The 23,623-nt window shown below is 39.0% G+C and overlaps 1 protein-coding gene across 4 annotated transcripts in view; it reads left to right on the top strand.

Annotated features, from left to right (window-relative positions):
* The window catches only part of NEDD4 (neural precursor cell expressed, developmentally down-regulated 4, E3 ubiquitin protein ligase), a 144,155-nt gene that overhangs the window by 111,385 nt on the left and 9,147 nt on the right, over positions 1-23,623 (top strand). For 3 of the 4 annotated variants that reach the window (XM_018054245.1, XM_018054244.1, XM_018054243.1), the window contains 11 exons: positions 1,111-1,314; positions 2,741-2,821; positions 3,048-3,102; positions 3,203-3,261; positions 4,304-4,369; positions 9,760-9,989; positions 10,701-10,822; positions 19,599-19,669; positions 21,146-21,241; positions 21,596-21,669; positions 21,945-22,005. In XM_018054245.1, the coding sequence (XP_017909734.1) occupies positions 1,111-1,314; positions 2,741-2,821; positions 3,048-3,102; positions 3,203-3,261; positions 4,304-4,369; positions 9,760-9,989; positions 10,701-10,822; positions 19,599-19,669; positions 21,146-21,241; positions 21,596-21,669; positions 21,945-22,005 (1,119 nt within the window). Of the gene's footprint in view, positions 1-1,110; positions 1,315-2,740; positions 2,822-3,047; positions 3,103-3,202; positions 3,262-4,303; positions 4,370-9,759; positions 9,990-10,700; positions 10,823-19,598; positions 19,670-21,145; positions 21,242-21,595; positions 21,670-21,944; positions 22,006-23,623 lie in introns of those variants that run through there. The other variant, XR_001918678.1, reaches the window with a different exon arrangement.

Genomic DNA, 23,623 nt, shown 5'->3' with positions numbered 1-23,623 from the left:
ACTTCAAATTATTTTCTGATATTGGTGCTGTCTGTCATTTCCTGCAGATCTCTAATATATGTGAGTCATTACTGGTTATTAGGTAAAATAAGTCCATTTGGGACTAGGAGGACAAAGTAAATGATCTGGTTTACTGGGTAATTTTGTAATTTGAATGGTTAAGATCATTATTTTGCTAAAAATAATCTTGGTGATTAGCATCTATCAAAGAACTTTGTCATAATGACACTGCGTCCTTGGCAACAGTTTGCCTTTTGTATTAATAATATTTCTTTGTAAGTAAGCATTTAGCAAAATGTCACAGTTTCTCTTGAGAAATTTTTTAAAACTGAAAAGTACAGAGAATAATATAGTAAGTATCCATTTTCTTAAAACACTTAATTTACCACCATTAACAGCTCACCGTATTTGGTTCTAGATTTTTTGTTTTTTAAAATACAATACAGAGGAAAAGATTTTATCTTAATCAAGCACTTGACCCTGCTACCCAGAGGGAAATATCACTGTGAGCTTGTTGGGAATTCTTCCTGCCTATTTTATGTACTTAGTAGAGAGCTAAACAATGCAAAATATTATTTATGTCCATGTGTCAAATTTAACAAAGATATTATGTAATTCTAAATATTTTTTGCTCACTATTGTTTTAAAATCCTATCATGTTGGTTTATATATAGATCTAGTGGGTTTTTTTTTAGCTGCCTTTTATTTTATCACAAGAATGTATTACATTTCAGTTATCCATTTCTGTAGTGGCTATTTACCATTTATCTTGTCTACCACCATTTGAACCCATTTTTTGTGTGGGAAATTCCCACTCTATGTGAGTCTTTGGGGTGAGCAAAAAACAACCTTCTCTAGTTGTCAGTGCGGCTTCCCTGCAACTAGGGTTAACAGACTGTTAACCGCATCTTACTGCTCAAGAATTAGCTGAGAAATTTTAAATTGTTTTAAAAACAAACTTTGACAAAGCACTTTATTGGAGAAATGAGCCTCCAGTCTTTAGGCCTGTTTATAAGTGTGTGTGCTGTTTGCAGATTCAGTTACCTTTTTAACCACAGCTGTTTGTACGTTCTCTGTAAACATTACTACATAATTGAATTAATGTGCTAGGCCACAGTGGAGACCAGTCAGCTGCCGTCAAGCCAGGGTTCTTCTGCAGGCCCCCAGCCACAGGCCCCCGCGAGTGACGCAGCACAACAGGTGACCCAGCCATCTGAAATGGAGCAAGGATTCCTCCCCAAAGGCTGGGAGGTCCGGCACGCACCAAACGGGAGGCCTTTCTTCATTGACCACAACACCAAAACCACCACCTGGGTAACTTCAGTGGTTTCCAGTTTAAATTTGTAATAACAGTAACAATCACTTACGTGTAGTTCTTGATAATCTTTATAAGCATACGTTAATACGGGCTTCCCTGGTGGTTTGGATGGTAAAGAACCTGCTTGGAGTGCGGTAGAGACCCGGGTTTGATCCCTGGGTTCGGAAGATCTCCTGGAGAAGGGAATGGCTGGCTACCCAATCCAATCCTAGTCCTTATTTAAAAATATGTTGAATTCTTAAGAGTATTATTTATATTCAGTATATTTATACCTATTTTTAATATCGGGGGGATTGTTAAGGCTATACATTTACTTCCTATTTGCAGTGGGCTTTTGTTTTGTCTTTTGGCCATGCCACATGGCTTGTGGGATCTTAGCTCCCCAAGCAGAGATTGAACTCATTCCACTCTTCAGCAAAGGTATGGAGTCCTAACTACCAGGGAAGTCTTGTGTTTGCAGTTTTTAGCTCCCTAGCCATAAATGCCCAGGAAGATATTTGGTCATAATCATTTCCCTTTATATGAGGTCTCTAGTTCCAAAGTACTTTTGAATCCATACCTCATAATATTCAGAAAGCCTTATGAGCTAGGTAGAATAAGTATTTTTATTTTAAGATAAGGCTTAAAGTTGTTGAGTAGTTGGTTCACCACTAATAGAAAAACTACTTAAAATTATCAGTAAATGCAGAGATTTTGATTAAATTATTTAAAAGTTACCAATATGCCTAAATTAAAATTATATAATACATTACTTAATAAAACAATATTGAAATGATAATATTTAAATAAATCCAAATAAATTAAATTTTGTTCTTTCTTTCAATAATTTGAGTTGGCTTTAATAACCTTTTTGAGCTTACCTTCTTATCTCTTAAAATTAATAAATTAATATACAATAAATTAACAGCATCTGTCTGGGTACCAAAAAGCATGTTCAAGGCCTCAGAAATAACACATGCTCCAGCTTTATGTCCACTCTTACACAAGTTTTTGTTTAGAGAGGAGCCCTGTGTAGTGACATAATCCTTAGAGTGGGCAAAATACTCTAAATGGTTTTTGTGAAAGAGCAAGTAAGTTAATACGGATCCTTCTCAAGATCTAATTGAATTTTTTTTAATTAAAAAAGAAAAAAATTTTTTTGGCCTGCCACAAGGTATGTAGAATTTTAGTTTCCCAGTCAGGAATCGAACCCATGCCCCCTGCGGTGGAAGCATGGAGTCTTAACCACTGGATTGCCAGGGTCCCTTAGAACTGAATATTGTAGCCAATGAAGGAGAGATTTTAGATGAGAACCTATTATTTCATTGAGTAAGCAAATGAAAGTGAATCCATTGATATTAGAAAACATAGTAACAGATTGACTTTCATGATTTTAAAGTTTGTGTGTATATATTGTTTTCTTTATTTACTCTACCAAAAAAGGAAGATCCAAGACTGAAAATTCCAGCTCATCTGAGAGGAAAGACATCACTTGATTCTTCCAGTGACCTGGGGCCTTTACCTGTAAGTTTATAGAACTGTTACCCATCTAACTTGACTGTCTCAAACGTTTGTATTTCGGAATGAAATAGTTCTTTCACAACTATAATTAATATTATTGTTGAAGTGTTGATGTCTTCTACCAAGAATGGAATATACAAATTAAATCAACCATATAACCAAAACCATTTTTCTGCCCATACACTGAAAACCTGTTCCTAATATAAATGAAATATGTTCTTCATTATAGCCAGGATGGGAAGAAAGAACTCACACTGATGGAAGAATCTTTTACATAAATCACAGTATGTACAGTGTGATTTTTTTTTCCCATTACATTATCTTTTGTAATATCGAATTTTTTGCATGAGAATAAAGAACCTCTTTTTTTCTCTCTTTCTTCAGATAGTAAAAAAACACAATGGGAAGACCCTCGTTTGCAGCATGTAGCAATAACTGGACCAGTAAGTCCCTTTGTATCAGCATCCTCTGATGGGGTTGTCCTCTTACTTGTGTCTTCAAGGACAGATGATGAAGGGTATAGCTCTAAATAAAGGTGTTGAGAGGAAAGCACATTTGCAAATCTCTCCTCTCCCCACCACCCATACACTCGGTCTCAGTTATTTGAAAAGGGCATTTAAAGTAGTTACCTTTACTCTACACAACCACCTTGGAATGCCAGTGAGCAAGAAAGTTAACTCAGTGAAGCTAACTCAGTGAGGCTGCTGTGCTCAGACTAGTACTTGAAATAATCTGAAAAAAGAATGCTGGAATCCTCAGCAAATCAGATAGGAACCAAGAGTGTATCTGATGAGAAAGCCGACAGTGCCTTGTCAAATCAGGGTCATGTCTTGAACTTTTTGGTTGAAATCATTGTAAATACTGGTATATAAGACATTCATATTTAAAGTACAAGTATTACTATGTATGAATGTTTATACTACTCTTGAATCAGATTAATGATAGGAAAATAATTTTCCTCTTTTATATAGCTTCTTTTTCAGGTTATAATTGTTTTCTAATTCACAAAAATAAGTAAAATTGAAGATACAATTCTTTTAGACTACTCTTGTGACTCCATGTTTAGTCTTTTAAAGTAATGGATAAAAAAGGCAACTCCTCAGAGTTCAAGGAAAAAGTACATTTTTCAAATTGTTCCTTTAATGGAGAAATCACTTTGAAAGTCTCTTTAGAAATGGAAATTTTCATTTCTAATATTTCTTTACTTGGAAGACATTTCTGTTTCTGGCCTATTGCATTTCAAGAATACTGCATGATGAAAATTACAGCCATAAGAATTGCTGGATACAATTTTATCTTAAACAGAGAAATTAAAATTTTTTAAGTTTTATATTTCTTTTTCTTTGAATTAAACTTTTCTTTCCAAATATTCTCTTTTAATGCCTTTAACTTATGTTCATAAAATACCCAGAGGGGAGTTTTTTAAATTGTTCCAGAATAAAACAACTTAAACCTTCTTTATTTTTCTAAAATGTTTAACTCAAGGCAGTGCCCTACTCCAGGGATTACAAAAGAAAGTATGAGTTCTTCCGAAGAAAGTTGAAGAAGCAGGTTAGTGACACTTATAATGAGTTCTTAGGAATGTTTGTCATATGGGCTGAAAGCATGGGAAGTACATTTGAAAAAGTAATAGAGAATTTATTATATATGAACAATTTTGCATAGCTTCTTTTAGGGAAAGGATGCTTATTTTTTGAGTAGCTGTAATATATGATTAGAGTCTAGTTATTTTATGTCTGTATTTTTGAATATATCTTGCAATAGAGAAAATAGTTTAAAAATTTGCTTTTGAAGAGCTCTAATCTGAGTTCCTCCTGGGTTTGTGGGGTTTGCGTTTTGTAGAAACTGAGCAAGAGTAACTCAGGAGATTATACTGTGGCCTAGATTTGCTTGTATAGGAGGACTCTCTGGATTCTGCTTCTGCTTGGACTCTTGTTTTCCAGTGTTATTCATTCTTTACAACTTCATTATAATATATCTCTGCATAATTTGAATGTACAGCTGTGATTGGAGCAGTCCTCTTGTTGTTTATCTCCTTTTGCTTATCAGATATATTCACAACACTTTTTCCATCACCACAAATTCAGTGTGTTTGGAACTAAATCTGCCCATCTATTTCATTTCTATTAGTTATGACAGTTTTTTAAGTAATTGCTTTTTTAAAATTTAAAGAGCCTTTAAGTTCCATAATGCTTTACAGTTTTCAGAGGTTTCATACACATCACTTCACTTCAGTCACTCAGTCGTGTCCGACTCTTTGCGACTCCATGTATCGCAGCACGCCAGGCCTCCCTGTCCATCACCAACTCCCGGAGTTCACTCAGATTCACACCCATCGAGTCAGTGATGCCATCCAGCCATCTCATCCTCTGTCGTCCCCTTCTCCTCCTGCCCCCAATCCCTCCCAGCATCAAAGTGTTTTCCAGTGAGTCAACTCTTCTCATGAGGTGGCCAAAGTACTGGAGTTTCAGCTTTAGCATCATTCCTTCCAAAGAAATCCTAGGGCTGATCTCCTTCAGAATGGACTGGTTGGATCTCCTTGCAGTCCAAGGGATTCTCAAGAGTCTTCTCCAACACCACAGTTCAAAAGCATCAATTCTTCGGCGCTCAGCCTTCTTCACAGTCCAACTCTCACATCCATACATGACTACTGGAAAAACCATAGCCTTGACTAGACGGACCTTAGTCAGCAAAGTAATGTCTCTGTCTTTGAATATGCTATCTAGGTTGGTCATAACTTTTCTTCCAAGGAGTAAGCGTCTTTTAATTTCATGGCTGCAGTCACCATCTGCAGTGATTCTGGAGCCCCCAAAAATAAAGTCTGACACTGTTTCCACTGTTTCCCCATCTATTTCCCATGAAGTGATGGGACCGGATGCCATGATCTTCATTTTCTGAATGTTGAGCTTTAAGCCAACTTTAACACTCTCCTCTTTCACTTTCATCAAGAGGCTTTTTAGTTCCTCTTCACTTTCTGCCATAAGGATGGTGTCATCTGCATATCTGAGGCTATTGATATTTCTCCCGGCAATCTTGATTCCAGCTTGTGCTTCTTCCAGCCCAGCGTTTCTCATGATGTACTCTGCATAGAAGTTAAATAAGCAGGGTGACAATATACACACGGTTTTATATAATTCCATAGTAACCCCTTTTTACCCCACCTCTGTATTGCCCCTCCCCCTGCCCATAACCACTAGTTGTTTCTCTCTCTCTCTCTCTCTCTCTGGCTGCGCTGGGTCTTCGTTGCAGGGGCTTTGCTCTGGTTGTGGCGAGCAGGGGCTTCTTTCTCTTCACGGCAGCGCTCGGGCTTCTCATTTTGGTGGCCTCTCTTGTGGTGGCACTGGGGCTCTTAGGGCACATGGTCTCAGCAGTGGCGTTTCCTGGGCTCTAGAGCACACGTTCAGTAGTTGCTGCGCACAGGATCAGCTGCCCGTGGCATGTGGGATATTCCAGAACCAGAGATCAAACCCATGTCTCCTCCATTGGCAGGTGGAATCTTTATCACTGAGCCCCCAAGGAAGCCCTGTTCTCTGTATCTGTGAGAGGGATGACCGTTTTTTAACACCTTTCTGATTTGCTCAGGCTTCTCCCCTTGCCTGCAGTTTAGGAGTATTGCCACTAGGTGGCTACATTGGGTTACACTTCTTTGCCTTCCAAGCTGGAAGCCTGGTTTTCCAAAGATTCAAGATAGTTTCTGCTGCCACAAATTTTTCTCATCCAAAACATGACAAAAATGAACTACAGTACTTATTTAGTGCAAATATGCCTTAATAAAGTCTTAAAATATCTTCAGTGTTTTAAACGCATCTTCAATAATAACCTTGTTTTAAAATTGCTCTGGAAATTTGTTTTCTACTTCTTAACATTCTTTGGCATTCTAAGTCTGTTTTGAATTATTTATATGGTAAATATCTTCACTCTTAATGACAAGACACTGGTGGAATAGAAGTGTTAGCTTCTCTGTTTGCCAGTCTGAACACTTATAAACACGTTACAGTGTCTAATGGTTGATATTCTCTAAGCAGCAGGTCACAGAACACAAAACCATAATGAAAGTAGTAATTTTTATTGAGTTCTGACCACATACTAGGCATTTTCCTTAAGTTACATGTATGATCCTTGTGTAATCTCTGTAATAACTCTGTAATGAAGGGACTATTATTATCCATTACTACTATAATGAAGGACTATTATTATCACATCTTAGAGTTGGGGAAGCTGAGGCCCAGAAAAACTAGGCAATGTGATCCACTTCCATGGTTATTAGCAGCAAAGCCAGATACAAACCAAGTGGTGCAATGCCAGAGTCCATCCTCCTAACTCACATGACATACCAGATTGGGGATTAAGAGAAGAAATTACCCAGAATGCGAGAAAGGTATATAAGAAGATGAAATTATGAAAGAAAAGATAAGAGACATGAAGCTGTTCCAGAAGAGCCCGAAGAAGAGGCCGAGAATCTGAATCCTCAGTTTTAACAAAATGTCCCAAGCAGGATTTAAGTAATAAGACTCCTGTCTGGACACATCACATCACAGCAAAAGAGCAGAACATCAAGGAGGAGATAAAAATGTGTGAAGCAGTGCTCCAAAGCCTTGAGGTGCCTTTATCCTTTCCCTCCACCTCATCCTTAACATGTCATTAGTTTGGATTAAGGGTGGCTAATCATTATTGAGATCACTGTGTGCCAGGCACTGTGTCAGCACATGCAATGCGTTGTCCCAGTTATTCCTGAAACAGCTCCCTAAGGGTAAATACTTTTATCGTCCCTATTTTATAGATGAGGTAATTAAGTCTTAGAAAAGATGTGCAAGCTGAAGCCAGGACTTGAACACAGGGTCACCTGACTCCAGAACCCATGCATGATCCACCACTCAGCTCAGATGTGGAAATTGCTCCTGTGGCCTCCCTTCTGTTGCTGTCGCTCACCCAGAGGGCCCATTCATTTTCTGTCACTCAGGCTGTTTCAGGGGTCTTTCACTGACCGGTGTGTCTTTTGTCTCCCCTCATGTGTGCTTAGTTGCTTAGTCATTTCCAACTCTTTGAGAACCCATGGACTGTAGCCTTCCAGGCTCCTCTGTCCATGGGATTTTTCCAGGCAAGAATACTGGAGTTGGTTGCCATTTCCTCCTCCAGGGGATCTTCCCAACCCAGGGATCGAACCCCAGGGTCCTGTGTCTCCTGCATTGCAGGCAGAGTCTTGACCTGCTGAGGCACTGGGAAAGCTCCATTGAAATACCTTTTAGATCTGATGGTGTCAGCCTCTGAGGATGTAGCTAGCAGTCTGACCCTGTGACTTCCTGCTCAGCAGCTCTTCCTAGGCAGCCTTCACACTGTCTACACTGGTCTACCCTGCGGCCTCAGAGTGCTTCTGCCACTCCTTCTACTCGAGTCCCTCTCTTCTTCTGCTCCCCCTTCTGTACCATCCAGCTCTCAGATGGCTGGGCCCCTTCTCCCTGCGTGCTGTTCCTCAGCCCTTCTCTCCCTTCCCACCCCAGACAGGACTTTCTCTCGAAGCCTCCTTGGTTGTCTCACTTGTAATTAATAGCTCGTTTTTGTTTTGTTTTGTTTTTTTTGCCTACAAAACTTTGCTTCTGTTTCTGTTGTTAGCAATGTTTCTACTCTTTTAAATCTCAGAATTAGTAACATTTACATTTGTTTCTCACACACACACCACATTGTAAACTCCCTGTGAAGAAGTGACCACATTTTATGCCATGTTTTCATTCCCTTTTCCTCCCATCTCTGGCCCCTTTGCAGTACCTACCTATAGCATGGACCTGGCCCAGAGTGGGCCTTGAGTAAGTGCTTGTTGAGTCACTTACCTGCACTAGTGGCTTGCCCACTGTCTAAAATCATAAAATTGCTTTTGTCCAGTCTTATCAGTTTTTTAAATTGCACAAGCAGCAGAGGAAATTGTTTATGGTTTACTTCCTCTGCCTCTCACACAGGGAGGAAGTATACCATACTTCAGTTGCAGCCCTCAGCCTCAGTAGTTGTGGCACATGGGTTTAATTCTCCACAAAACTTATGTTATACTTATATTGCTTATATAACCTGCTTATATCATTATGTTTCTAAGGGCTTTCCCACTTTTCCTAAGTATTTTGTGAGTGAAATTGATTTAGAGCTAATCTTCTTTCCTTTTCTTGATTCTACAGAATGTTGATGGCATGTTTTCTTTTCATGGTTTCCACTGGAACATTGCACACAGAGTACTCAAAAATAAAATATTCAGATATATTTCTGTATAATTTACAGTAAGGTCTGCCTAAAAGCATAGTTATCTACATTTGTCATATAAGCAAATTATGTACAAAAGATAAATGAGGCAGTGTAGCTCATTCATTAAGAACAGAGGCTCAGAAGCTAAGACTTTCTTAACTTGTATCTTTAGTTTCTTCATCCATAAAATGAAGACAATAATAGTAGGCTGTTTATAGTGTTGTTATGAGGAGTAAATGAGTTAACCCGTTAAAATTCTGGGAACAGTGTTGGCACAGTCTGTAAAAGTTAGCACCTGTTAATGAGTGAAGTAGGCAGGCTCCAGAGAGGAAATATGGAGGGCAGGGGAGAACTGTAAGCTGACAGGCAAACAAGTATTGATAGCAGGCAGTGACTTGACTGACTGTCGGTCACAGAATATCTTTCTTGGATCTTAAGGTGGAAATGACTGCTCATGAAATGCTTTCATGTGAGTGTTACTGTCACCATCAATAGCTGCTTCTTCAGTGAAAATGAGAAGTCTTTGTTATTACGTGACTAGAGAAAATGCATGAGTTCTTTAATACTGTTGAGGGAATACAAGACAATATACCTAGGCCTGTTATCCCTGAAAAGGGATCTTGGGTGCAGGAATAGAATACAGTGAATTTCATAACATTCATGAGAGAAATGTGTGTTGAACTGATTTAAACAGTCTCTCTTCTCTGGATTTTCAGAATGACATTCCAAACAAATTTGAAATGAAACTTCGCCGTGCAACTGTTCTTGAGGACTCTTACAGGAGGATTATGGGGGTCAAGAGAGCAGACTTCCTCAAGGCTAGACTGTGGATTGAGTTTGACGGTGAAAAGGGACTAGATTATGGAGGAGTTGCCAGAGAATGGTTCTTTCTTATTTCAAAGGAAATGTTTAACCCTTATTATGGGTTGTTCGAATATTCTGCTACGTAAGTACCTTTACAATGACTGTACAGAAAAAAAAAAAAAATCACTGTTTTGAAAATAACAGAGTAATGTGATGGGAGGGAAATATAAGTCACAATGTGCCAGAAAAGGGGAGAGGGTAACTAATGTTGTTTCAGAAATAACTTTTAAAAGTTATAGTGAAATATACATAACATGAAATTTACCATTCTTATCATGTTACGTGCATTCATTGTTGTGCAACCATCACCACCGTCTACCTCCAGAACTTTTTCATCATCCCACACTGAAACTGTATCCTTTAAAAGTGATCTCCCCCATTCCCTGGCATTAACCATTCCACTTTCTGTTTCTATGAACTGGACTATTCTCAGTACCTTGTATAAGTAGAATCATACAGTATTTGACTTAACTGACTTAACTTCATTAGCATAGTGTTCTCAAAGTTTATCCATGTAGCAGTATGTGGTAGAATTTCCTTCCTTTTGAAGGCGAATATCCCATTATGTGTCTATACCACATTTATTTATCCATTGAACTTTCAAAAACATTTGGATTGTTTCCACCTATTGAACAAAATGACTATTTTTAAAACCATTAAATCCAGTGGTCTAATATGGTTGTAATAGAGTTGAACAACTGTAAAAAGAGGGAGACAATTTACAATTAATTGTCATATTAAATTTTTTATATGAAATATAGAAGAGAGCATTTAAATGTGGTTGTCTTTACAGGGATAATTATACCCTACAGATAAATCCCAATTCTGGACTGTGTAATGAAGATCACCTCTCTTACTTCAAGTTTATTGGTCGGGTAGCTGGGATGGCAGTGTATCATGGCAAACTGTTGGATGGTTAGTATTTTTTTTTAATTGGAGGTTAATTGCTTTACGTGTTGTGTTGGGTTCCACAGTACATCAATGTGAATCAGCCGTGTGTGTGTATGTGTGTGTGTGTGTGTGTGTGTGTGTGTGTATGTATCTCTCCTCCCTCATGAGTCTCCCTTCCACCCAACCCCCCACCCCACCCCCCTCGCTTGCCACAGAGCTGAGCTGAACTCCCTGTGTCATACAGCAACTTCCCACTAGCTCTCTTATTTTACACATGGTAGTGTATATGTTTTTTTTCTTTTTCTTTTTATTCATTTTAATTGGAAGCTAATTACTTTACAATATTATCATAGTTTTTGCATTACATTCACATGAATCAGCCATGGGTGTACATGTGTTCCCCATCCTGACTCTCCCTCCCCATCCCATCCCTCAGGGTCATCCCAGTGCACCAGCCCTGAGCACCCTGTTTCATGCATCAAACCTGGACTGCCAATCTATTTCACATAGGATAATATACATGTTTCAATGCTATTCTCTCAAATCATCCCACCCTCACCTTCTCCCACAGAGTTTATTGTCTGTTCTTTACATCTCTGTCTCTTTTGCTGTCTTGCATATAGGGTCATCATTACCATCTTTCTAAATTCCATATATATGCGTTAATATACTGTATTGGTGTTTTTCTTTTTGACTTACTTCACTCTGTATAATAGGCTCCAGTTTCATCCACCTCATTAGAACTGACTCAAATGCATTCTTTTTAATGCTGAGTAATATTCCATTGTATATATGTACCGCAGCTTTCTTATTCATTTGTCTGCCGATGGACATCTAGGTTGCTTCCATGTCCTGGCATTGTAAACAGTGCTGCGATGAACATTGGGTACACGTGTCTCTTTCAATTCTGATTTCCTCAGTGTGTATGCCCAGCAGTGGGATTGCTGGGTCTTACGGCAGTTCTATTTCCAGTTTTTTAAGGACTCTCCACACTGTTCTCCATAGTGGCTGTGCTAGTTTGCATTCCCACCAACAGTAAGAGGGTTCCTTTTTTCTCTGCACCCTCTTCAGCATATATTGTTTGTAGACTTTTGGATAGCAGCCATTCTGACTGGCATGAGATGATACCCCATTGTGGTTTTGATGTGCATTTCTCTGATAATGAGTGATGTTGAGCATCTTTTCATGTGTTTGTTAGCCATCTGTATGTCTTCTCTGGAGAAATGTCTGTTTAGTTCTTTGGCCCATTATTTGATTGGATCGCCTATTTTTCTGGAATTGAACTGCAGGAGTTGCTTGTATATTTTTGAGATTAATTCTTTGTCAGGTGCTTTGTTTGCTATTATTTTCTCCCATTCTGAAGACTGTCTTTTCACTTTGCTTATAGTTTCCTTTGTTGTGCAAAAGCTTTTAAGTTTAACTAGGTCCCATTTGTTTATTTTTGCTTTCATTTCCATTGCTCTGGGAGGTGGGTCATAGAGGATCCTGCTATGATTTATGTCAGAGAGTGTTTTGCCAGTGTTTTCCTCTAGGAGTTTTATAGTTTCTGGTCTTACATTTAGATCTTTAATCCATTTGGAGTTTATTTTTGTGTATGGTGTTAGAAAGTGTTCTAATTTCATTCTTTTACAAGTGGTTGATCAGTTTTCCCAGCACCACTTGTTAAAGAGATTGTCTTTTCTTCATTGTATATTCTTGCCTCCTTTGTCAAAGATAAGGTGTCCATAGGTGCGTGGATTTATCTCTGGGCTTTCTGTTTTGTTCCATTGATCTGTGTTTCTGTCTTTGTGCCAGTGCCATACTGTCTTGATGACTGTTGCATTTTAGTATAGCCTGAAGTCAGGCAGGTTGATTCCTCTAGTTCCATTCTTCTTTCTCAAGATTGCTTTGCCTATTTGAGGTTTTTTGTATTTCCATACAAATTGTGAAATTATTTGTTCTAGTTCTCTGAAAAATACTGTTGGTAGTTTGAGAGGGATTGCATTGAATCTACAGATTGCTTTGGGTAGTATACTCATTTTCACTATACTGATTCTTCCAATCCATAATCATGGTATATTTCTCCATCTATTTGTGTCATCTTTGATTTCTTTCATTGGTGTTTTATAGTTTTCTATATATAGGTCTTTTGTTTCTTTAGGTAGATTTATTCCTAAGTATTTTATTTTTTTCATTGCAATGGTGAATGGAATTGTTTCCTTAATTTCTGTTTTCTCATTGTTAGTGTATAGGAATGCAAGGGATTTCTGTGTGTTAATTTTATATCCTACAACTTTACTATATTCATTGATTGGCTCTAGTAATTTTCTGGTGGAGTCTTTAGGGTTTTCTATGTAGAGGATCATGTCATCTGCAAACAGTGAGAGTTTTACTTCTTGTTTTCCAATCTGGATTCCTTTTGTTTCTTTTTCTTCCCTAACTGCTATGGGTAACACTTCCAAAACTAGGTTGAATAGTAGTGGTGAGAGTGGGCATCCTTGTCTTGTTCCTGACTTTAGGGGAAATGCTTTCAGTTTTTCACCATTGAGGATAATGTTTGCTGTGGGTTTATCATATATGGCTTTTATTATGTTGAGGTATGTTCCTTCTATGCCTGCTTTCTGGAGGGTTTTAATCATAAATGGATGTTGAATTTTGTCAAAGGCTTTCTCTGCATCTCTTGAGAAAATCATATGGTTTTTATCTTTCAGTTTGTTAATGTGATGTATCACATTGATTGATTTGAGAATATTGAAGAATCCTCGCATCCCAGGGATAAAGCTCACTTGGTCATGATGTATGATCTTTTTAATATGTTGTTGAATTCTGTTTGCTAGAATTTTGTTAAGGAGTTTTGCATCTTTGTTCATCAGTGATATTGGCCTGTAGTTTTCTTTTTTGGTGGCATCTTTGTCTGGTTTAGGTATTAGGATGATGGTGGCCTCATAGAATGAGTTTGGAAGTTTACCTTCCTCTGCAATTTTCTGGAAGAGTTTAAGTAGGATAGGTGTTAGCTCTTCTCTAAATTTTTGGCAGAATTTAGCTGTGAAGCCATCTGGTCCTGGGCTTTTGTCTGTTGGAAGATTTCTGATTACAGTTTTGATTTCTGTGCTTGTGATGGGTCTTTTAAGATTTTCTATTGCTTCCTGGTTCAGTTTTGAAAAGTTATACTTTTCTAAGAATTTGTCCATTTCTTCCAAATTGTCCTATTTATTGGCTTATAGTTGCTGATAGTAGTCTCTTATGATCCTTTGTGTTTCTGCATTGTCTGTTGTGATTTCTCTGATTCCATTTCTAATTTTGTTGATTTGATTCTTCTCCCTTTTTTTCTTGATGAGTCTGGCTAATGGTTTGTCTATTTTATTTATCTTCTCAAAGAACCAGCTTCTAGCTTTGTTGATTTTCGCTATGGTCTCTTTTGTTTCTTTTTCATTTATTTCTGCCCTAATTTTTACGATTTCTTTCCTTCTACTAACCCTGGGGTGCTTAATTTCTTCTTTTTCTAGTTGCTTTAGGTGTAGAGTTAGATTGTTTATTTGATTTCTCTCCTGTTTCTTGAGGTAGGCTTTTATTGCTATGAACCTTCACCTTAGCACTGCTTTTACTGAATCCCATAGGTTTGGGGTTGTTGTGTTTTCATTTTCATTTGTTTCTATGCATATTTTTATTTTTTTTTTTCTTCTGTGATTTGTTGGTTATTCAGCAGTGTGTTATTTAGCCTCCATATGTTTCTACTTTTAATAGTTTTTTCCCTGTAGTTGACATCTAATCTTACCACATTGTGGTCAGAAAAGATGCTTGAGATTATTTCAATTTTTTTTTTGAATTTACCAAGGTTAGATTTATGGCCAAGGATATGATCTATCCTGGAGAAGGTTCCATGTGCACTTGAGAAAAAGGTCAAATTCATTGTTTTAGGGTGAAATGTTCTAGAGATATCAATCAGGTCTAACTGGTCCATTGTATCATTTAAACTGTGTTTCCTTGCTAATTTTCTGTTTAGCTGATCTATCTATAGGTGTGAGTGGGTTATTAAAGTCTCCCACTATTATGGTGTTACTGTTAATTTCCCCTTTCGTACTTGTTAGCATGTGCCTTACATATTGTGGTGCTCCTGTGTTGGGTGAATATGTATTTATAATTGTTATATCTTCTTCTTGGATTGATCCTTTGATCATTTATGTAGTGTTCTTCTTTGTCTCTTTTCACGCCCTTTATTTCAAAGTCTATTTTATCTGATATGAGTATTGCTACTCCTGCTTTCTTTTGGTCTCTATTTTCATGAAATATCTTTTTCCAGCCCTTTGCTTTCAGTCTATATGTGTCCCTAGGTTTGAGGTGGGTCTCTTGTAGACAGCATATAGAGGGGTCTTGTTTTTGTATCCATTCAGCCAGTCTTTGTCTTTTGATTGGGGCATTCAACCCATTTACATTTAAGGTAATTATTGAGAAGTATGGTCCTGTTTCCATTTACTTTGTTGTTTGGGGTTTGAATTTATAAACCTTTTCTGTGTTTCCTGTCTAGAGAAATCCTTTAGCATTTGTTGAAGAGCTGGTTTGGTGGTCCTGAATTCTCTCAGCTTTTTCTTGTCTGTAAAGCTCTTGATTTCTCCTTCATACTTGAATGAGATCCTTGCTGGGTACAGTAATCTGGGCTGTAGGTTTTCTCTTTCAACACTTTAAGTATGTCCTGCCATTCCCTTCTGGCTTGAAGAGTTTCTATTGAAGATCAGCTGTTATGCTTTTGGGGATCCCCTTGTGAGTTATTTGTTGTTTTTCCCTTGCTGCTTTAAATATTTGTTCTTTGTGTTTGATCTTCATTAATTTGATTGATATGTGTCTTGGGGTGTTTTGCCTTGGGTTTATCCTATTTTGGACTCTCTGGGTTTTTTGGACTTGGGTGGCTATTTCCTTCCGCATTTTAGGGAAGGTTTCAACTATTATCTCCTCAAGTATTGTCTTATGGCCTTTCTTTTTGTCTTTTTCTTCTGAGACTCCTATGATTCGAATGTTGGGGCATTTAACATTGTCCTAGAGGTCTCTGAGGTTGTCCTCATTTCTTTTACTTCTTTTTTCCTCTCCACTTCATTTATTTCCACCATTCTATCTTCCACCTCACTTATCCTATTTTCTGCCTCAGTTATTCTACTATTGGTTCCCTCCAGAGTGCTTTTGATCTCAGTTATTGCATTATTCCTTATTGATTGACTTCTTTATTTCTTCTAGATCCTTGTTAAACTTTTCTAGCATCTTCTCAATCCTTGTCTCCAGACTATTTATCTGTAACTCCATTTTGTTTTCAAGATTTTGGATCATTTTTACTATCATTATTCTGAATTCTTTTTCAGGTAGACTCCCTATCTTTGGTTTGGTTTGGTGGGCTTTTATTATGTTCCTTTACCTGCTGAATAGTTCTCTGCCTTTTCATCTTGTTTAGTTTGTTGTGTTGGGGTGGCCTTTCTGTATGTTGGAGGTTTGTGGTTCCTCTTTATTGTGGAGGTTCCTCCCTGTGGGTGGGGTTGGATGAGTGGGTTGTCAAGGTTTCCTGGTTAGGTAAGCTTGCATCAGTGTTCTGGTGGGTGGAGCTGGATCTCTTCTCTCTGGAGTTCAATGAAATGTCCAGTAGTGAGTTTTGAGGTATCTATAGGTTTGGTGTGACTTTTGGCCACCTGTATTTTTGTGCTCAGGGTTATGTTCTTGTGTTGTTAGAGAATTAGCTTGGTATGTCTTGCTCTTTTGGCTCTTGGGTGAAACTTTTGGCTCTTGGGTGGAGCTTGGTTTCAGTGTAGGTATGGAGGCTTTTTGATGAACTCTTGTCGATTAATATTCCCTGGAGTCAGGAGTTTTGTGGTGTTCTCAAGTTTTGGGTTTAAGCCTCCTGCCTCTGGCTTTCAGTCTTATTCTTACAGTAGCCTCAAGACTTCTCCATCCATATAGCACCGATGATAAAACATCTAGGTTAATGATGAAAAGATTCTCCATAGTGGGGGAAACCCATAGAGGTTCACAAAGTTACATAGAGAAGAGAAGAGGGAGGAAGGAGATAGAGGTGACCAGGAGGAGAAGAGGGGGTATCAAAAGGGGAGAGAGCAGTCTAGCCAGTAATCAATTCCCTATTTGCTCTCCACAGTCTGGAACACTCAAGAGAGTTTCACAGAGTTCCATAGAGAAGAGAAGAGGGAGGAAGGAGATAGAGGTGACCAGGAGGAGAGGCGGGGAGTCAAAAGGAGAGAGACCTGTCTAGCCTGTGATCAGTTCCCTAAGTGTTCTCCACAGCCCAGAATACCCAAAGAGATTCACAGAATTAAGTAGAGAAGAGAAGGGGGAGGGAGGAAATAGAGGTGCCCTGGGGGAGAAAGGGAGTGTCAAAAGGGGAGAGAGCAATCAAGCCAGTAATCACACTCCTGAGTAAAAATGGGTACTGACGATTGGATTCTTAAAGGTACAGAATTGATAACAAATATCGAAAAGCAAAGATTAAAAATCTAGAGCAGGGATTAGACTCTCAAAAATACAGTATTAAAAAAAAACAAAATTGCTAAAGTTATAAAAAATATATATGTATATGAAATGTGCTTTAAAAATAGGGTCTTTCTTTGCAAGATGATAGTAGGTTTTAAAAATGAAAATTAAAGGAATAATAAGGAACTTAAAAATTAAAAAATTAAAAAATGATAATAGTAAAATATATCTAGGAATTTCTCTGGAGCTGTTGAAGGCAGTGTGGGGTCAGTTCAGTTTCAGATAGTTCCTTGTTCCAGCTTATACTTCTTCCCAGGGTCTATGTTGCTGCTGCTGCTAAGTCACTTCAGTTGTGTCCAACTCTGTGCGACCTCATAGATGGCAGCCCACCAGGCTCCCCTGTCCCTGGGATTTTCCAGGCAAGAACACGAGTGGGTTGCCATTTCCTTCTCCAATGCATGAAAGTGAAAAATGAAAGTGAAGTTGCTCAGTCATGTCCAACTCTTTGCGACCCCATGGACTGCAGCCTACCAGGGTCCTCTGTCCATGGGATTTTCCAGGCAAGAGTACTGGAATGGATTGCCATTGCCTTCTCCCTCAGGGTCTATAGGTCCCTTCCAATGTAGCCAATGCTAACTACAGGGTTTTAATCTGTTGCGCCTGTCACTTCCAAAGTGGTTCCCTCTTCTTTGTTTATTTTGGCTTCCTCTGTTTGCAGGTCTCTTCAGAATGTAACTTCTGCCCTGATACCAGGGGGCGAAAGTGGTCATTTATTTAGGCTCACTTGTTCAATTGTGCTGTGGGGAGGGAGGAACACTGCAAACAAATATCACTGGCATGTGTGGGGAGTGCTTGCAGTGTCTGGGCCACACTGGGTTTGCCCCCACTCATAGCATGTGTGCTTTCCTGGTCTACACTGCTCAGGCTCCAGGTTGCTCCACAGGGGAACTGTCTAAGGCGGCCCTAGGTTGCGTGCACTTTCCAGGTCTAAGCCGCTCAGGTTCAGGTTCTTGGGTACTCCACAAAGGCACAGACTCGGTTGGGCCTGCGTTTTGTGCCCTTCCCAGGTCCAAGCAGCTCAGGTAACCAGGTGCTTGGCGAGTGCACACTCCCCCGGTGGGGCAGTGCATCTTATCACCTCCCCCATTCCAGATGCTCAGTTTCCTTGGTGCGCAATGGGAGCACCGTCTCAGGTGTGCCGTGTGTCTCCTCTGGGGAGCTGATCTCTGGCTGCGACCCTCCTGGTGGATGTCAACTGTCCAGGATCGCAGGAAGACTTGGTTAGCAACTAGAAGCCTACTTGCAGTTTGGTATAGGATGCCATCCCTGGGGCCAAGTTTGCCCCTTGCCTTCTGGCTCTGGCTGCCGCCTGCCTGCCTCTCTGCCTCCGGTGAAGGATGGGCTGGTCTGCTGTTGGCTAGCTCTCCTGTAATATTTGCCCTTTGTTCTGTGAGCGGACCCTGCAGTGCCTTAGGTTAGAGCTTTTTGCGGGAAAGTTCTCTCTCTCTCTTTCCTTTTTTTTTTTCCCCTCTCTCTGGCTATCCCACAGTTTGGGTTGCTATTTCACGTTAGCTCCCTCAGATTGCCCTCAGGGCATTCAGGCCTGGTCCTTACCCTAAGCAATGCCACCTGCGCCTCCCTGTTCAGCCCCCACTTGCTGGTGGCGGAGGCCAGCGTCTGGGCTACTTCTCCGCTGGGAGTTGCAGTTAGGCGTGTAATCTGTGGGTTTTATTTATTTATTTTTCCCTCCCAGTTATGTTGCTCTCTGAGATCCCAAAACTCCCCACAGACCTGCCAGTGAGAGGGTTTCCTGGTGTTTGGAAACTACTCTTTTGTGACTCGCTCCCCGGGACGGGTCTCCATCCCTAACTCTTTTGTCTCTCTTTTTATCTTTTGTCCTACCTCCTTTCAAAGACAATGGGCTGCCTTTCTGGGTGCCTGGTGTCCTCTGCCAGCATCCAGAAGTTGTTTTGTGGTATTTGCTCAGCATTCAAATGATCTTTGGATGAATCTGTGGGCGAGAAAGTGGTCTCCCTGTCCTGTTCCTCTGCCATCTTAGTACGGCCCCCTGGTAGTGTATATGTTTTAATGCTACTTTCTCAATTCATCCCACCCTCTCCTTCCCTCACTGTGTCTGCAAGTGTTCTCTATGTCTGTGTCTCTATTCCTGCCTTGCAAATAGGTTCATCAGTACCATTTTTATAGATTCCGTTTATATGCATTAATATATAATACTTATTTTTCTCTTTCTGATTTACTTTACTCAGATCGTTAATATTAAGCATAAAACTTTTTGGTATGTAATTATCTGATTTCTTTTGCTTGGTAATCATTTTTAATATATTTGATTTTTTGCAAGGTTTTTTCATCCGCCCATTTTATAAGATGATGCTGCACAAGCCAATAACACTTCATGATATGGAGTCAGTGGTATGTCTTTTTCACTTATCATATAAAGTATAATTTAACAGGCAACTGAGTATTTTAAAGACTTACTTTTTAATTATGAAATCAACAGATGTTCTGAATATAAATGAACATTTCCCCCAACATTTTATTTTGAGAATTTACTAACATAGAATAGAGTTGAAAAAGTTTTACAATGGATATGTGTATATCTACCACCCAGATTCCACAATTGGCTTTTTATCCATACTTACTTCATGACATACTTTTCCACATGTATGCTCCCCCCATCTCCATCAATCTATCTTATTTCTTTGATGCATTTCAAAGAAAGTTTCAGGTATGAGTAAATTTCTCCCTAAATACTTCAGCATGCTATATACAATAATTTTATGTGTCTCTTGTATCAGTATTTGAATTGTGATCATTTGTGATAAATGACGTTTTCAAACTGGCAGTCCAAAGCAAACTTTTGAAATTAGGCTACTACAGAGAAACAGAAACCCAAGAATTAAATCCTTGGCTATACCCTTATAACCCATGCTGAATAGCATCATACAACGTGTAGAACACAAGGATTCCAAGGCCTCTGCCATGGTACCAAGTCCCTTTCTTGTGACATATTATCAGTATGAACATCATGTCCATGCATGCTTAGTTGCCTCAGTCATGTCTGACTCTTTGCGACCCTATGAACTATAGCCCTCCAGGCTTCTCCATCCATGGGGTTCTTCAGGCAAAAATACTGGAGTGGGCTGCTATCCCCTCCTTCAGGGGATCTTCCCAACCTAGGATTGAACCTACGTCTCTTATGTCTTCTGCACTGGCAGGTGGGTTCTTTACCATTAGCAATGTGGGAAGCCCATGAACAGTATAGTTCTTTATAAATCATAACACTGCATAGTTATTGGAGTTAGAAAATTAAGGTTCTGTATTTAATTTGAGATTTTTCTTCAGTTTAGGGCCAAATATAAATAACAGTCTCCTCAGAGTTACTTAAGCATTTCAAACACAGTCTCATTGGCCATATGGACTGGTGCTGAGAGCCCCTGAATATCATGGAAGTTAGGATCTATCTATCTCAGAACTGATCCTTTAACTGGATAATAAAAATCTGTACCTCCACTGCTTCCAAACAGAAATAGACTTCTAAACTTTTAAGCAGCACCATGCTATTGATAAATGCTTTTTTTTTTTGGCCACACCTTGTGGCATGCTGGATCTTACTTCGCCAACCAGGAATGGAATTCACACCCCCCTGCAGTGGAGGTATGGCATCCTAACCACTGGACTGCCAGGGAAGTCCCAATATCTGTATTTATACTCATGTACTTACTATTCATCTCTTTTTGTAATGTGTGTGTATGTGTATATGTAAAAGAGATCCATCTGACCTTTTCATCTTTTGTCCAGTTATTCAGACCTTCAGCTACTTTCTTTGCAGATTCAGATATCTTCTTTCTGTACAGAAATTTTAAATATGCAATTTATTCCATCTAGGATAGTGAATATTACAATTCATTAAGATGGATTCTTGAAAATGATCCAACAGAATTGGACCTCAGGTTTGTCATAGATGAAGAACTTTTTGGACAGGTTTGTAAATTTTGATTTATTCAAATTGTACACAAATTGTGAAGCTTTAGAACTTAAGTTTAATAACTTAAGCAAAATTTTATAAATGTAGACATTAAATAATGCATATACTCAACACATTTCTGCATTCTATTTTAAAATTTATTTTCCCATAACAAAAGCTGTCTCTCAGAAAGAATTTCTGCTTCTTTGACTTTTGACTCATTCCATATGTATTTTAGTAAAACCAGTATTTCAAGTTTCCTTAGCTTTTGGGTGGATTTAATTTAAAACACCAGGCTTCTTATATAACTGTAATATGTATACTTTATTTTTTCACTAAAATAACATACAAGGTATCATTCTTAATTTCAGACACATCAACATGAGTTGAAAAGTGGTGGATCAGAAATAGTTGTCACCAATAAGAACAAAAAGGAATATATTTAGTGAGTATTTTGTTATACTTTACTATTTTTAGTAAATACTTCATTGGAAATAATTTTGTACTTCTTTCTGTGAAGATTCTTTGTTATCTTCTTTTTCTTTCTCTAGAGTCAGTCTCAATATTCTTTTCTATAACAATTCTATAGTTTTACTTACTCATTCAGTTCTTGCCTTGGACTTAAGCTAGTATTTAATTTTTGTTTCTAACCAGAATACGTGTACCTTAACATCTTTTCTTATTCCCTGTGAAAAAGATAAAATGTTTTATTTCTTCTAGTCTTGTAATACAATGGCGATTTGTAAACCGAATCCAGAAGCAAATGGCTGCTTTTAAAGAGGTATTCATTTTCTTTTGTTTCCTATCCTATAGTTTCAAAGCATGGTCCATATCATATCAGAGAAAAAAGGGGCCTTATTGTATCAGAGAAAAAAGTAGTATGTGATTTGCTTTTTAAAGCCATTTTGAATTATGTTTTCATACTGAAGTAAAGTGTTACTCACTCAGTCGTGTCCAACTCTGCAACTCCATGAACTGTAGCCCACCAGTCTCCTCTGTTCATGGAATTCTCCAGGCAAGAATACTGAGTGGGTTGCCATTTCCTTCTCCAGGGGATCTTCCCCATCCAGGGATCAAATCCAGGTCTCCTGCATTGCAGACAGATTCTTTACTCTCTGAGCCACCAAGGAAGCCCATGTTTTCATACTGAAGTAAAGTGAAAGTCACTCAGTCGTGTCTGACTCTTTTTGCAACCCCATGTACTATATACTGCATGGAATTCTCCATGCCCGAATACTGGAGTGGGTAGCCATTCCCTTCTCCAGGAGATTTTCCCAACCCAGTGATCAAACCCAGGTCTCCCACATTGCAGGTGGACTCTTTACCAGCTGAGCCACCAGGGAAGCCCAGGAATACTGGAGTGGGTAATCCATCCCTTCTCCAGGGGATCTTCCTGACCCAGAAATTGAACTGGGGTCTCCTGCATTGCAGGTGGATTCTTTACCAGCTGACCTACCAGGGAAGCCCTTGTTTTCATACTAACAGAGTATTAAATGAATAGATGTTGAGTTAAAAAGCAATCATTCAAGAACTCCATGCAATAAACAGTCCTCCGTGGCATGGATCCCCCCTCACCTTTTATAGTCCCCTCCCCTCACCTTAAGTAAACATAGGTGAACAAAGGTACAAGAGTCCTAGAAGGATGTGGAATATATCAGCAGACCCCAATCTTTTTGGCCCCAGGGACCGATTTCATGGAACACAATTTTTCTGTGGATTTGCGGGTCAGGTAGAGGGATAGTTCAGCAGTAATGTATGTCATGGGGAATAGCAGATGAAGCTTCACTGGCTCACCCACCTCCACCTCCTGCTGTGTGGCCCAGTTCCCCAGACCAGCACTTATTCATGCCCTAAGGGTTGGGAACTCCTGAAAAGTGAAAATGTTAGTCACTCGTCATGTCCAACTCTTCTCAACTCCATGAACTGTAGCCCGCCAGGCTTCTCTGTCTGTGGAATTCTCCTTGTAGGAATACTGGAGTGGGTAACCATTCCCTTCTCCACGGGATCTTCCCAACCCAAGGATTGAACCCAGCTCTCCTGCATTGCTGTCAGATTCTTTACTATCTGGGCCACTAGGGAAGACCCTGGGAACCCCTGGAACATGCCATTTATGTCTTTTCCTAAATGGGATCATGCCACATGTTGGTTTGTGACTCCCTTTCTTCTTTTGTCAAATACTTGTTAGAGGTGTTTCACATATCAAGATATATAGTGACCTTTCTTTGTAGCTGTATTTTATTCATAATGTAAATTCATAAGTCACTAAAAATTCCAAATTGCTGAGCATTTAGGCTGTTGCCAGAGCACTCATTTCCTAAGCTAATTAAAAGTCTTCTGTTAAATATCACACACTTTTTCATTTATTCAATACTGAGCACTGACCATGTGTCTGGTGCTAT

This window comes from Capra hircus, chromosome 10, assembly GCF_001704415.2.
Source record: "Capra hircus breed San Clemente chromosome 10, ASM170441v1, whole genome shotgun sequence".
Classification (NCBI taxonomy): Eukaryota; Metazoa; Chordata; class Mammalia; order Artiodactyla; family Bovidae; genus Capra; species Capra hircus.
The sequence above is the reverse complement of the archived record's forward strand: the minus strand, read 5'-3'. Positions and strand labels throughout refer to the sequence as shown.